At 36.3% G+C, this 16,585-nt stretch overlaps 1 protein-coding gene and 1 pseudogene across 2 annotated transcripts in view; both read right to left on the bottom strand.

Moving 5' to 3' along the window:
* Positions 1 to 16,585, bottom strand: part of IKZF3 (IKAROS family zinc finger 3) — a 76,149-nt gene that overhangs the window by 45,533 nt on the left and 14,031 nt on the right. The window contains exons 2-3 of one of the 2 annotated variants that reach the window (XM_039873589.1): positions 9,293 to 9,346; positions 7,178 to 7,279 (exon numbers count right to left, since the gene is read on the bottom strand). In XM_039873589.1, the coding sequence (XP_039729523.1) occupies positions 7,178 to 7,279; positions 9,293 to 9,346 (156 nt within the window). The remainder of the gene's footprint in view (positions 1 to 7,177; positions 7,280 to 9,292; positions 9,347 to 16,585) is intronic. The other variant, XM_039873588.1, reaches the window with a different exon arrangement.
* On the bottom strand, positions 11,587 to 11,705 carry LOC120611377 (uncharacterized; annotated as a pseudogene).

Genomic DNA, 16,585 nt, shown 5'->3' with positions numbered 1-16,585 from the left:
AAACATGGTTACAATTATACTGAATTTAAAACATTCCAAGACAGGACTTAGTTTCTAAATATTTTCAAAGTACATTTAAGAAATACTTCTATTAAACTTAGAATAAGATCCTCTAAAAGATACTTTAAAATTGTTTATAATCATTATTACTTTATAGTTAAATTTCCCTAATTACTTTTAAAAGTATAATCCTAACTCTATCTTAATATTCCCCTATGCTACATGTGGTAGAACTAACTTATTGTGCAATAGGTATACCTTCTATCAGTCAGTGCTACTTTTCAGTTCTATTACTTTATAATTTAACATGTATAATTTATATATACTGATCACATATGTTTTTAAAAAGCAAGGGCCTGGTTACAATCTTTTGCAAAGGTATGTGACCCAGATTAAGCACTAACATGAATAGTATAATAATCAGTTTGGAGCTTAATCATGAAATAATGGATTAATCTTTCAACACTAAAATAGTCTATTCATATCTAAATCAGGCTTAGAGGAAAGATGCATTTATTCTCTCTCAAATTATTTAGAATAATTGATTATATCTTCTAGTCTCTGTCAAAAACTGCATGACATTCCCAGACCTCTCGCAACCAAGAAAAATGCACAGATATCCCATTAATTCACTGACCTGCAGTTAGAGCTAAGGTAATAGAAATGGCATAAGCAGCTATAGCAGCTGAAGATGACCCTAACCGAGTGACCACAGAGACTGAATTGCTCTCTTTTCTCCTTGGAAGCACTTCTGGAGCAGGGTCAAATTCAGAGGCCTGCAAACTATTGTGTGGATACTCAGAGAAGTGTTGAACCACATGGGTTTTACAATATTTGTTTTAAATTCCTATTGTTAAATAGAAATTATTTGGTTTTTTGTTTATGTTTGGGTATTTAATCTGGCTCCCACCCCTTTGCCCCCCACACCTGAAAACATAAAACTCATAGCTACTTCTGAACCCAGGCAAATTCTAACACGAATTATAATTCCCAGACAAAAAGATGTTTAAGGATCATCACTTAAAAAAAAAAATTAATGGCATTACCTACCAGAACTTAGCTTAACTCAGAAAAATGCAAGCCAAAGGCACAGTTATTATTTGCCTCATTCTGAGTGTGACTCCATGGATGTCACTTCAAGAAGTTGCATGAAGCTGGTAGAACACCATATGCCTTTCCTCAGCACAAATGACCACATCCTGTGCCAGGCAGCATTTTTCAGTCTCTGTGGTTAAGAACTGGTACAAATAAAAGTATAGCTAGGCAGAGCTGGAATGTTAGTTGAAGCTGTGATTTGAATCTCAGAAGTTTTAGACAAAGAACTCTATTTTTTGATCCCTTAAAAATTTAAGACAAAAAAAAAAGACCTCGAGAAACGATTTTTAAAATTTTTCTTTTCTTCATTTAGAAACACATATATAAATATATCTAATTGATCAAAGGCATTCATTTAGTCATTTACTCAACAAATATTTATTGCACATCAACTATAAGCCAAGTACTGTTCAAGGTACTCCAAATACCTAGCAGTAAAAAAGACAGCCCAAAATTCCACCTCATGAAGGGTGAAGGGAAAGAGACAATAAACAAATAAATAAAACTCCAAAATTATCCATGGGAAGTGCCATGCAGAGAATTAAAATAGGATGATATGTTAAAATTGTGACTTGGTTGTCAGGGAACATCTCTCTAAGAAATGACAGCTAAGATAAGATCTGAGTGACATTCATAAAGCAGTAGCAATCAGATTTATCAACATAAATATTAGCGTGAAATATGTGCAATGTTAAAATAAATATAATGCTCGAAATTTATTAAAAAAAAAAAAAACCCCAAAAGTATTCCATGATGTTAATAGAGATTATCTTTGGATGGTGGGATAGAGGTAGGATTTTCTTTTTTCTTTCCACTTCTATGAACATAAACTATGGTACTACACAACAATTTAGTCTTTGTGCCCAGTTCTTGACGCAGAGTTCCTAAAACTCTTGGAATTTCCTGAGTTATAGGAGTATCTTTTGTTATTCATAACACGCTCCTTTCAATCACACCTGAGTTTATGCTACTCAGATGACTTAGGGTGGGGACCCCAGATAGCCTCGGGATGGGTTAGCCACCAGAAGGACCAAGTAATTAAAGGGTTGGAACTTTCAGGCCCATCCACCAATCTCCAGGAAGGGGATGAGGGACTGCAGATTGAGTTCTACAAAGCTCCTAAACAATGAGGTTCAGAGAGCTTCTAGGCGAACAAATAAAGGTATGCCCAAAGAGGGCATGGAAGCTCTCCCACCCATACCTTGCCATATGCATCTCTTCAATTTGGCTGTTTCTGAGTTGTATCTTTTATAATAAACCAGTAGTAGGAAGTAAAGCACTTTCCTAAGTTGTGTGAGTCATTCTAGCAAATTATTATACCTGAGGCTGGATAGAAGTGCAGGTAACCTGGGGACCTGGTACTTTCAATTGCTGTGTGAAGCGAGGGCAATCTTATGAGGCTGAACCCTTAACCTGTGGGTTCTGCATTAACTCCAGGAGTTTAGTATGAAAATTAAATTGCATTGTTGGATACCCAGTTGCTGTCTGGAGAACTGGAGAATTGGTTGTTGGTGTTGGAAAACACTCCAGAATAGGTGTCAGAAGTGGGATTTGTTTGACCGGTGGCTAATAGCAACATGTGATTTGGGAAGAGAAAGGAAGAAAGAGTGAGGGATGAGAAACCTCTGATTCCTGGACACATGGTCACTCACGTCATGGAGCAGCAGCTGTGCTGTGATCAGTTACTAAAGGTAAAATTACCAAGGGTATTCAGAGATGGATCCAACTCCTAAGCAGTTGGTTCACTGGATATATAAAGAAATGCACGCTAATAAGAAAACAATGAAATATACAATCCCTCAATTATTGTTATCTGTAATAGCTAAAATAAAATGAAAAGAGAGTGCTGGGTCAGACTTTGATGCTGGAACAAGCTCAGATTTCAGTTGGTTTGAGCTCTGGGTACTAGGCTCAAAGCTGTCCTCAAAGGGAAAAATTATGCAGGAACAACAGAGAGTTGCTCTAAGACCTCTAGTCATCAAGAAGATAATTCACAAGTGGGGGTTGGGGTGGAGGGCAAAAACAATAAACTACCGAAACCAGGGAGTATAATGTGACTTTGTGAATCTGTATCATAAAATTCTTGAAGAACTTTTCCTAAATGGATTGTGAGAATGACTAAATTAGGGGGGGTGTCTTTGGTTTTGAATGCTACAGAGCAGAAGAGCATGTTTGAGTTGACATCACACCCACAGCTCACTATAAAATTCACTAAAATCACAGGTGGTTATACATGATCTGGACACAGAACATGTTTCTCTCTGGGGAACAGCCAGCCTATTGGACTGGATAAAAGCTACTATAAGGTCTGTTTATCCTGAGAAGGTGGACTATTTGACTCCTTCTATAAATGCCAACCCCAGAAGAAGCAGCTGATATGTTTCATCTGTAAGCCACATGGGACTGGCTTTATGATAATCAAGACAGTCACCTACTGAATATGCCTGTTATGCAGGTCATGATAAAATATGTGTTTTAATGGGGTGTCCAAAGAATGTACATGTTGGCTAGGGAATGGTAAAGTCCGTGCAGTCATGGGAGGAGATGAGAATGAGGCTTGGAAGGAAGTTTATTACACAGAGGTCTCGAAGTGGAGGCACCAGGCACCACATGCCATGCAGGGCCACATGGGAAAGCACCACTGCTAGTCTAAAAGAAGAAAAAAGAAATGAGGGAAAAATCCTAGGCCAGAGCCTTTACTGGAGTTCCTGAGAAAGGTAGGGCAGGGAAGGATAAACAGTTCAGAATTGGCTAGTTTGGATAATTCCAGCAGGCTGTGAGACATTAAGAGTGATCTCTAGTCCTGTACTTGGCCCTAACATTCCCTGTGATTTCAGGCAGGGAAAATATTGGCTTAGTGTATGAGAGTTAGATAAGGAGACAGTTGGAGGGTATTGTCTGTATTGGTTGGTTTTGTATATGAAAAGCAATCTTCTGGCCAAACCTTCTGCTATTTCTAAGAATTGGCTATCCCAGGATCCATCTCTGAATACCTGAAATCTAGGTCTGTAAGGCCCCTAAAGTGTCGAAAATGCAGAAAATAAGAAACATAACTGGCCTTGTAATAAATGGTTGCTGAAGAGATACATACAGAATCTAAGAAGACACAGTTAAAACAGGGATCCCTTTTGCATGGCTTTAATCTTACTGCTGCAAAATCAAGCAACATTCTGAGAAGCCTTTTTAAATTTGCTGTTTCAGCTTCCCCTCTTGAGTCTTATAGATGCTAATAAAAACATTAGATTAATTAACAAGAAAATGAGAAGAGGCAGAAGAGAGAGTCAAGGGACTTGTCCCAGTAAGGTGGAAAATTACAAATGTTATTAAGAAATAAGGTGAATAAAGAAAATATCAATAGGCCAAAACAAAGAAGAAAAAGAAAGGAGGAGAGTTAAGGGACTCATTTTAGTAGGGTAAACATCTTTAGATGGTTATTAAGAAATGGGATAAATAAAATGAACACCAATGGAGTTGAAACAAAGGTCTTACTACAACATTATGAAAGTTGGGTGGACTAAAGGAACTTCCCGCTATTTACTCTATATTAAAAGGCCCCAAACAAGTCCACTCTATTCATCCCAATTAAAAAAGCCAGAAGGCAAAGATTACAATGAGAAATCTGATCTGAATTGTCAGGGGCAATAGTCAGGCAGATTAATCATGACAAAGATTGACAAAAGGGCCAGGGTCAGGGTCTATTGGCTCTACCTCTCCCTAGGGACCCAAACTTTTGCATATGAAAAGATAAAATGGGGAGAAGGTCCAAAAAAAAAGTTTCTGGGACTCCCTGACAGGGGAGCCTCCTGCACTATAGTACTAAAACTTGGTGAACCCTAACAGAGTCTTCAATTAGATTGAGAGTATAGAAATGTAAGGGTTGATAGGATTAAGATGGAAGTTTGGATGAAAATTGGGATATTTAAACAGGCTTTATGTGACGAAGTTGTATTTCCTTTACCTGATTGTTTTATGGTAATGGATGTTGTGTCTAAGGATCACTTCCCCTACCTAGTACTGGAAAACCAAAACCTATTGATGAATTCTACTGGAGGTTAGAGTTAAAAATGTAAGAGTTGATAGATTAAGGTGAAAGTTTGAAGTGAGTGAGTCTCTTTTACTTGAATGTATTATAAGGATAAACATTGCGTCTGACTGGGAAAGTGTTTCCATAAAACAAAAGGCATGTAAATCTGACCTTCAAGCAATATTAATTGGATACGCTAAGTGGGAACGGATAAGGTTGCCCAAGTCCACACAGCACAGAAGAGAAGCTGGAGTGCTGGTATGGACAAATTCTGTGTGATAGCTCTATGAGGAGCATAGACTGGGCCTTATAGCAAAAGCCTGAAAGTGCTTCCCAGCAATGACTACTGAGACTTTGGACAAGAGAATTTCTGCTTCAGGGCAATTACTAGCCTGCTATTGGACATTAACTGAAACTGTCCCTATGACTACAGAACAAAAAACAATCTTAATATCTGAAATACCTATGATGTCTTAGGTGATGTCAGATAAACGCTCTATTGAGAGGAGGGCTGTGCCCAGAAGAGTTCCATAATAAAATGGAAACGGTTTATACAGGATAATGCTACCTGGGGAATGCAAGCAGGACATACTCATGAGCAGTCTCTTTTCTTCTAGGACTGACTTGGAACTGTGTAAGGAGCTGCCAGATTCTATTACTTGGACAGTGCCCTATAAATAGCACTTGACTGACCAACAAAGACCTTCTTAGTTTATGGATGGCAGTTCCAAGGTGAAAGGACAATATCCTGTTTAAAAGACTACTACTCTGATTGAAGGTAAAAACAAATCAGCTCAGCGAGATGCATTACATGCTGTTTTGTTAGCAGTGATGGAAGAACAATGATAAAAGTCTCTGTTTCAATTTTCACCTGACTCATGCGTCATGGCCAATGGCCTGGCCAATGGCCCGGCCATATGAATAGACAGAAGGACAATGGAAATCTAGTCTATTAAAGTATATTTTTATGGGGCACTGCCCTGTGGAAATCGTCACGGGAATCTGAGGGGTACATTAAAGTAGGATATGTCGATATTCATCAAAAGAACCCCCTCTAGGTTTGGAAGGCAACTGGAACCAATGAGTGGATACTGCTTGAGGTGGCCACCTGGATGCATGAAATAAGTAGACATTTGGGGACCACAGCAATGCAGAGAGGTTCCTTTTGAACACTGTGGGGCTTAGAATGCCAACAAGAACTATTCTGTCAACAAGAAAGACAGAGGCTGCAGGTGGCTATGGCTAAGATTCCCCATGGGGAAGGCCCCACAAGTGGACTACACTGAACCCATTAGCTGACAAGTGGATTACACTGAACCCATGCCAGTAGCCCCAGGGCGGCTACAAGTGGGTTTGGACAAAATAGACATTGACTCTGGACTAGACTTTGCTTACCTGGTGGTAGACACAAATGATTAAAGTACTATAAAAGAACTGGAACAGATGATATTGCACCAATTTTCATTGCCAAGTCACATTTCTTCAGACCAAGGAACACACTTTACAGCCCATAATGTCAAACAATGGGCAAAGAGATATCGCTCTCAGAATAATAGCTTTATAGAGAATTGGAACAGACAACTGAAACATTGGTTGTTTAAGACAGGGGGAGATGCAGGCATGAAAGGCTGTTTGACAAGTCTTCAAGAGTGGGTGCTCACACTCAATTTGAGAGAGTCTAAGGGAATGTCCCCATCAGATAGATTCTTTGGTTTTTCTAGTGGACCTGGGCGAGAGGGGAAAGGGGAGGATGCTAGTATGACTGCAATTTTTCCCAAGGGAAGATGGCACTGGTATGATGACTATACTTTTTCTCCTTTCCCACATCACCTCAACTTTCTCTTTGCTACCTGATGCAGTGGTCACAGGACTAGGGCTACAACCAATATTTGCTGACAAATTATTAAATGTAAATATTTGTAAAGTGAACAAAACTGAATTACTCCCAACTCCATCCACAAACACAAGTTTTCCCTAGGGAGCTTCTGATTTCTTCTTCATTTTAAGCCTCAACTATATCTATAACCATTAGTTTTTAATCCGTACACTATGGCTCACCTCCTGTATCTTCATCTTCATTGGTTGGGCATTCTGCGCTGTCCACATTTTCTGTTTCATGAGGTTTGGTTAAATTGTAGTCATTCAAAATTGCTGGATCTTCTAGGAGATAAAAAGAATTTAACTATGCAGACAACTTTAAAGGGTTTTTATAAACACATATTAAGTAGACTCCCATGTCGGCTTCATATGATTCTTTAGTGTTAAACAGTATCCCTTCCACATATACCCCAAGTGGGATATGTGAAAACTCTCAAGGTTTAGGAATATATCTGAGGTTCATGGGCCTTCCTATTAGACATGATTTTCTTAAATCTTGAATTAAAAAGCACTCAAGTTCCTTCTGGACAGAAATTCTTTTCCCTTTGGTATGTCTCACAATATTCAATAGGATGCTACTGTTATTTATGACCAGGAAGTATAAATATGTAGTGATGAGAAATACTGAGCCTGAAAATACTGGCGTAATGCAATTTGGGAGAGATACTTTCCTTAGAAAAAGTCTGTAAGCTTCCTATTTTCCCTTTCTATTCACATTTTAAGTGTGATTCTGTAGAAAACATATTGGCCCTCAAGTTCCTTTATTTCTTCAAACATTTACTAAATGCTGACAAGACTATAGATATCAATAAGTCATAATTCCTGTCTCCAAGGAGTTTATACTTTGCAGATGTAGATAAGCCCATAACTATAATGCAAGACTCAGACAAAAGATAATACAAGTCTATAAGGTATACTCAGACAAGTGATTAAGGGAAATACAAAGTGTTATGAGAGTTCATAAGAGGGAGCAAAAATTATAAAAACATGCTTAAATAAACAGCAAACTTATTAAAAATCAAGTTTTGTGTAAATATAATTTTGTGCAATAAACTGATAATATTAGAAAAAAGGAAAAAGGAAAAATATAGCTGTAATTATTTCATAGATAAGCATGTTAGCTTAACAAAAAGATAATAACAAAAGAAATGAACTGAAAAGGTACCCATTTTCTATCAAATTCCTTCTCAATATTCAATAAAATATTTACTGAGAACCCATTAGAAACAACAAATAGTCAAAGACACTAAATCCTGTGAGTTTAAGCTGAGCTGAAGTAGGAGAGGTGACTAGAAACTCTACAGTGGCATTCCTTTCAGCTGCAGCTATGACTGAACACAAGGAGCAGGACTTTTATTGGAATGCAGGAGTATAATGGAAACATATTCCATAAAACCCATGACTAAGAGGTCCTTAAAATGTGGTCATCATGGACTCACGTTAGGATTTATAAATAGGTGAAGTTTCTAATTTCTGCATATTATACCACATATTCTAGAAACTCTCATACTTTAACAGTTGATGTTTTAAACAGTCGTTCACTTTTCTCAATCCTGAAATGACTAATATATAAAGTGCACACCTGAACAACTAATATGAGATACAAGTTCAATTAAAATATAAGGTTACAACTCACAGTAACACAAAAAGTCACTTAAATGATAAATTTTGTAATACGGCATAAGCTTTGATGCAAAGTCAGTTAATCAACAGAGAAAAAATAGAAGTTATTTTTAGGAAATAAATTATTTTAAATGTTTATAGTTTATTCTGGAGCAGGGGTTAGCAAACCATGGCCTCAGGGCCAAATTTAGCAATGGCCTGTTTTCGTATGGTCCCAGGAGGTATAATTGTTTTTATATTTTTAAAGAGTTGTAAAAAACATGAAGAGATTATGCAACAGAGGCCATATGTGGCCCACAAAGTCTAAAATATTTACTACCTGGCTCTTTACAAAAAAATTTGCTGACCACTGTTCCACAGCGAAAAGCACAAGTTGTTCAAACATAGGCTATGATGTTACTCAACAAAAACTGTCTTTATTCAAACCAATCAGTTGGAAAAAAAAAAAAAAAGGAAAAACATGATTAACATTAGGTAGGGTGTGGTTTGGTCCTACGATGCCAAAGAACTTGCACCATCTAAATGGATGAGCCAATTCTGTATCAGGAAGAGACAACCACATTTTCCCCCCAACACATTTCCATAGCATTTTTTACTGCAATCAGAATGTTCCTCTTTTCTTTGGTAATTTCAGTCCAGTTATATTGCTCGAGAGGAAAGATCTGATGTTACCTGTGGGCACAGACTGCTCCTGAGTGCTTTTCAGTTCTGCATTTGGTTTTATATCTGAAAGAAAAAAAAAATTATAAATATTAGCTGTTTAGAGTAATTTCTTTTTTTCAGATTTGAGCATCCTAAATTTAACGAAGATACCAATTTGGAAGCCTTAGCAGCAAATTTCCTCTTCAAATTAGGACTATTCTTTCTCTATTCTTCCTAAAAAGTGCCTCAAGGAGAATAAAAGGAATTATCTACACAGCAATTGTATTTTAAATTTTAAATTGTATTTTAAAGAGATTAAGAGGAAGTATTTACCTATATTCTTAATATTTCTGGTATTTCTGATTTTTTTCATGAAGACCTGAGTTCCCATCTGGTATTGTCTCCTTTAAAGAGCTTCTTTTAGCATTTTTAGTAGTGCCACTGTGAGAATGACAATTAGTTTTCATTTATTTGGAAATATCTTTATTTTGCTTTCAGTTTTAAAGAATATTTTTACTTGATATAGAATTCTGGGTTAACAGTTTTTTCTAGCACTTTAAAGGTGGCCTTCCACTATCTTCTAGCCTCTACTGTTTCTAATGAGAAGTCCGTGATATTTTGTATTATTGAGTGTGTGTATGTGCATGTGTATTAAATTCTTTTCTTCTGAATGCTTTCAAGATTTCCCTCTTTACCTTTGGTTTTTCGCAATTTGACTATGATGCCTAGGTGTGATTTTATTTGAATTTATCCCACCTGGGTTCACTGAACTTATCTGTAAAATTACATTTTTCACCAAACTTGAGACATTTTCAGCCATGATTTCTTCAAATACTATTTCTCCTCCATTCTCTTGTACCTTTCCTTCTGGGACTTCAATTACATGAATGTTATAGATTTTTTTCATATTTTCCCACAGTTCTCTGAGGCTCTATTCTTTTTTCCCCCCAATGTTTTTTCTCTCTGTTGTTCAGATTGAATATTTTCATTGTATCTTCAAATCCACTTACTCTTTCTTCTGTCATCTTAATTTGTTCTTAAATCTGTCCAATGAGTTTTCTATTTCAGATATTATTATTTTTAGTTCTAGAATTTTCCATTTTGTTCTTTTTTTATAGTTTCTCTGCTGAGATTTCTTATTTGTAATTCATTACAGGCATATTTTCCTTTACATCTTTGAGTATAACTATTATAGCCATTTAAGATCATTGTCTTGTAATTCCAATATCTATGTCATCTTGGGGTCATTCACCATCGATTTCCTTTTCTCTTGAGTATGAGTGACATTTTTCTTTGAGTATGACCTAACAATTTGGGATAGTACCCTGGACATTGTAAAAGATATGTTATAGAATTTCTGGATTCTGTTATGTTCCTTTGAAGAGCATGAGACCTTTTTATTTATTTTATTTTTTAAAGCATGTAGTTAGCTTGCCTAGATTCAAACTTAACTCTGTCTCATCTGTGGTGGGCAGCAGCTAAGGTAACCAAATGTCCCAGTATGCCTGGGATTGAGGGTTTCCCAGGCCACAGAACTTTCACTATCCCAGAAAAATTGAAACATGTCAGTCACCCTTGCAGAAGCATAAATTTTTGTTATTTTAGCCTCAGAAGGGCTGCTCAGAGTTTGACTCATAAATGTATAGGTCAAGCATCAGCTAGAGATTTGGATCAGCCAGAGAATTTATACACAAAAAAGCCCTCTCTGTCTTCTCCATTCCAGGATTCCCCACCCCGCTCTTATTGCTCAGCTGCTATGGTTGCTATGGTTTTTTAATCCAGTACAACTGTGAATTATCGCCCAAGTTTTGGTCACCTTGAGATTAAAACTGGGGCCTGCCCTTGGGCAAAAAAAACCCCTCATAAAACATGTTGGTTTTGTCATTTTCTAATGTCTTCAGGTAATAGGTTTTTTCATATTTTGTCCAGAATCTATAATTGTTATTTGTTGGAATGTTGGTTCAATAGGAGGTATTCCTCCATTACTGAAATAGAAAATCTCCTTTGTTCTTTATTTTAATGGTAATTATATACTCAAAACTGTTCAGGATAGTACTGACTTTAAATATTCTATACTATAATCAGGTCATATTCAATTTTTGTTTTAAAAAATATAGTCACTATACTTACATTCTATTCTAATTTTGGAAATTTAACACATCACCCATTAGATGTTAGCAGCAAAGCATAAAGGCAGAGAAATACACTTATTTCTTTCTTTTCTTTCTTTCTTTTTTTTTTTTTTTTAAGCAAGGCAACCCTTGGTTGACCTCACAGATTGCAAGGACCTTGTCAGCTTACAATCCCTTATTTTTTATTTTTTACGCCTACAGCACCTGGTCTTCCTAGGTGGTCTCCCATCCAAGTACTAACCAGACCCGACGCTGCTTAGCTTCCAAGATCAGATGGGATCGGGCTTGTTCAGGGTGGTATGGCCGTAGGGGAAATGCACATATTTAAAAAATAAAAGCAAAGGGGTAGCCCAGGATGGGTGAGAGAAATGTCCATGCAAGAAAAGGGGGCAGCCCAAGACAGGCTGCTATTGACCAATCAGCACAAGGTGTGCCTATGTGGGGTGGGCAGTCCGAATGAGGGGAGGAGGGATTCTACGTGGAGGGCAGACAGCATGGGAAGTCAGAGCCTGAGCAAGGAAAGAAAGGCATTTAGGCAGGAGAACTGCCTGACTTGGAGAACTGGAGTCTGAGAGGGATGAACGCAGTTTTCAAGCTAAGAGACAACTTAGCCTGAAGAGTCAGGGCCTGAGCATAATGAAGAAGACATCTATGCATGGGGGTGCTCTGATGTCGGGTGTCAGAGCCTAAACAGGGTGAACAAGGCACCCACATGGGGACATTGGGAGCCGGCACCATGGAGCTCAAATAGGGTGAAGAGAGTTTCTGTGTATGAGAATAGTCTACTGTAAAGTGTCAGAACTTGAGTGGGGTGAAGAAGGCATCCACATATTAGAGGCAGCCTTGATGGGAGTGTCAGAGCTCAAGCAGTTGAGAAGAGTGTCCATATAGAATAATGGCCATGGTACAGGAAGTCAGAATCCAAATGAGAAAGGAGAGCATCTGTGCTGAGAAGGTTATAGTAGTGGCAATGGATGATTGGTTATATAAAGGGGGGATTGATCAAATAACTAAATATAAGAATAATGAGACCGGGTTTTCCTCTGTGAGGGGAGTCACAAATATGAAAACATGTGGTACTGTACTGGAAATGGAGGTACTGGCATGAACGCAGGCTCTTACTATATATAGATATAAAATATAGGTGTAAATGCGTGTATATGTGTATGTATAGGTATTTATACATGTAGTCCCCAGCCCTGTCCACTGAGAGCATGTAGGAGCAGTGACACTACAACTTCTGGCATCCAAATATTAACTTCTAAATATCATTCTCCACTTAAAGGAACCAGGTTCCTTGGAGAAATGGCTGATTCCAGGGCTGGGACAGGGAAAATACAAGATGAGTTTGGAACATTTTGTTGTGCCAGAAAGCAAGGAAGTGCTCACAGAATGAAGAGGATACATTAAAAAGATATAGAAACATTCTGCTGGTGTTTTCACTGGCCAAATCCGCAACAAGGGAGCACAAAAAAATAATGATAGTATTGGATTATAACCCATGGAAGAAAAAGAAATTCATGAGTCCATATTGACATTAGTAAGTGAATAAATTGAAAGTCCGATGACGAATGGAATATTTATATAGTTTCAGAGTGCTTCTCTCCAAAATACTTATTACAAAAATAAAATGAGTAACTATATAGTGGAGAACCTGGTAGATATCACTGTAACTGAGCAAAGGGATTGTCATCAGTAATGGGACAAATAAAAATTATGTGCCACCTGAAAATAAAGAGAACAGAGCATCTCTTCTGTGATATTCCTGCCAAATATGCATAACAGAAATCTAATCATGAGAAAACAAATTCTAATTGAGGAATAGTTTACAAAATAACTGGATTGTAATCCTCAAAAGTGTCAAGGTTATAAAAGACTGAGGAACTATTCCAGACTTATGGAGAGTGAAGAGTTATGACAACTAAATTCCATATGTGATTTTGAGCTGAACCTTTCTCAGTAAAAGACATTAGAGAAACAACTGGAAAAATCTGAATGGGGTCCAAGGATTAAATGGTAATAGTGCATCAATACTAATTTCCAGATTTTGATGGTTGTTTTGTGGTTCTGTAGAAGAAGGTAGACCATATACATTACAGTATTCAAGGGTGATAGGGTACGTCAGCAATTTACTCTCAAAATTTCCGAAAAAAAGTTTTTTTGTACTGTATCGCAACTTTTCTGTAAGTTTGATAGTTTTTTTAAGTTAAAAAAAAGCTACCTGTGAAACTTTTAATTGCACACTAAAGAGATTCTTAACAGAAAAAAAAAAAAGAAAACTAGCTCAAAGTTTTCATATGAGCAACCTTCATGTGAAAACATCTTTTAGTTAGTACAAAGCAAAATGATTTGGTGACCTAAAGAAAAAAAGGTCTTTATCCCCTGAACTGTTTAAACCCTCTAACAATGACATTTAATAGCTCTCGACATTTTTTCAAGTGGCCTTTGTGTGCTGTAAATAACACCAGAAGTAACTGAGTACAGTTTCAAAGAGGAGATTTTGACTACCTTAGTATTCAAAACTAAAAGGAGACATTAAAACCATCTATAATCATGTTCTTCTTAGGTACTAAAAAATACTTAAAACACAAGGACAAAATAGATTGAAGTGCATTTTTCCCCCTGAACTTAAAGGTCTTTATACAAACATGAACCCCAGTAATGGATAGATAGTGAAGAAATTCCCAACTGAAGACCAGAAACCTGTTAAATATTTCTAAGTGCAGCAAAAACTTTTCATTTTTTAATGAGTCATTTTGTCATTTCTTTATACTTCGGTCAAAAAAAAAAACCTTCAAAAAGTTTCTATTTGAAAGAGTCTGCTGGGGTCTTTGTAATGTATTGGCAGGCAACATGACTTTAAAATATTTCCTAAAAGAATGCTGTAGAAAGCTAAGAAGAAAGGATCCATATTTTTTTTGATAGAAATAGTCTTCTGCATTGATGTTTATACATATCTGGTACAAATTATAACGTGGCTAATTTTTTTTTAAATATAAATCTTGCCAATTTTCTACATTTCTCCTGTTACTTGAATAAGTACAGCATGATCCTGCCTCAGGATCTTTGCATTTACATTTCCCTCTGACCAGAAAGCTCTTCCCCCAGTTAGCCACCTGGCCCACTTCCTCTCTTCAGGTGTGTGCTCAAAAGTCACCTTACCAAAGAAGCTTTACCTAACTACCCTATATAAAAAGTCATCCTCCATTGTCACTTTCTCTTATCTTGCTTTATTTTTCTTCATTAAATTTCTTCATCATCACCACCTGGCTTATTTTTGGTCATTTTTGTTTTTATATGTCTCCCCACCTCCAGAATGTAAGGTCCATTAGAACAGGGATGTTGTCTGTATATTTTGTTGCTATTTTGCTGTATCTTCAGCTCTCAAAATATTGCCCACTTATGAGGGATACTCAAAAAATATTTGTTAAACAAATACATGAATTTTTACACCTCTATCACTGATGCTTAATGAATACTCTAGATGTTCTGCAAACTATGGCGGCTTACCACCTATTTTTGTGTGGCCTGTGATCTAAGAATGGTTTTTATATTTTTAAATGGTTGGAAAAAATCAGAAGAAAATTGTTTCATGCCACCTGAAAACTATATGACATTCAAATTTCAGTGTCTATAAATAAAGTTCTATTGTAACACAGTCAAACCCATTCATTTACGTGTTGTCTATGGCTGCTTTCACACTCCAACGGCAGAGTTGAGTAGTTGCAACAGAGACTATGTGACTTGGAAAGCCTAAATTATTCACTATCTGATCCTTTATAGAAAAAGTTTGCCAAGTTCTGCTCTAGATCTACTACTAATACTAACATACTGTACTGTCTAACAGAGTAGCCACTAGGCGCATGCGACATTTAAGTTTAAATTTAAATTAACTTAAATTAAAAATTCAGTTTCTCAGTTACACTAGTCAGATTTCGAGTACTCAAAGAACATGTGGCTAGTGGCTACTCTATTGGACAGCACAAAGAAAGTTTCCATCATCGCAGAAAGTTTTGCCAAACATCACTGCTATAGATTTTAAAATATCTCACTGCTGCTTCAGATACCACTGCAAAGCTATAACTTTAAAACAAACATTAAAACTCTAGATCAGGAAAAAAAAAGAAGTAAATCAAACCATGTATAAAAATTAAATATCAACCCCAAATGTAAAGATATAATACTAGAAAACAGCTTGTTAATGACCATTTTCTACCGATATTTCCAAAATTCTTATAATTTGAATTTCAGGAAAAAGTTGAGATTTCCCTTAATGCAGTTATCAAAGCTATAAAGCATTTAGACAGCACCTCGCATACAAAATATTTTATAAATCTGACTGATTGAAAAATTAATGTGACTTTTTAGAGGGTAAAAAAAAAACACATAATGCCAGACATCTAGATAAAATATTTTTAAATGTACTTACATGTATGTGTGCAAATACATATGTGGCATCATCCTTCCATTAGGATTTTTTGGTATCATAAATCTTTGGTTATCATAAAATTTAGTATCTTATCTCACTTAAAAGCCCAAATTATCTACCAGAAAACCTTAGTTAACACTCTTATATCATTTGTCCTCCTGCCCTTCCCACAACTAAATAACCAATCTTCTGATGTTTTAAGATTTCATTAAATTACTAGTGTTTTCCACTTACACCTCACCTCTTAAATAACAAATCTTGTAAAAGGTATAACTATTGTATTACTGAGATAGCCAACAAATATATTGGACTGTAAAAGTTAAAGTCTATTTCTTTTATAGCTTTCCAAAGCACTCTATGAATTCAGAGCTTTACTAGCAATATCAAATTGTTTTCCATCAGTACTGAAGGCAAGCCTTCATCACATGTTTAGTGAGAGATGACAATTTCAAAATTTGTTTTTATTCCTTCAGATTCTCTTTTCATTGACAAAGACATCATTTAAAAAAATTTTACTAGTTAGAATTTTTGTTATGATACCAAGATTTTTCTTGGAAAACTAGTATTTTATGTGCTGCAAAATGAAAGAGAGTAGATTACAAAAAAAATTTAAAATTGGACATGGCAGGAGTCTGGATAACTGAGATTTCATAACAATTTACATGTGAATGTTTTGCCTCTTAGCTCTACTATAAACTGTCTATGAACAAAACCAAATATTTATATTAGCAACTGAAATCTATAATTATAGTTTTAAGTCGA

Source organism: Pteropus medius, unplaced genomic scaffold (assembly GCF_902729225.1).
Source record: "Pteropus medius unplaced genomic scaffold, Ma_sr-lr_union100, whole genome shotgun sequence".
Lineage (NCBI taxonomy): Eukaryota > Metazoa > Chordata > Mammalia > Chiroptera > Pteropodidae > Pteropus > Pteropus medius.
The sequence above is the reverse complement of the archived record's forward strand: the minus strand, read 5'-3'. Positions and strand labels throughout refer to the sequence as shown.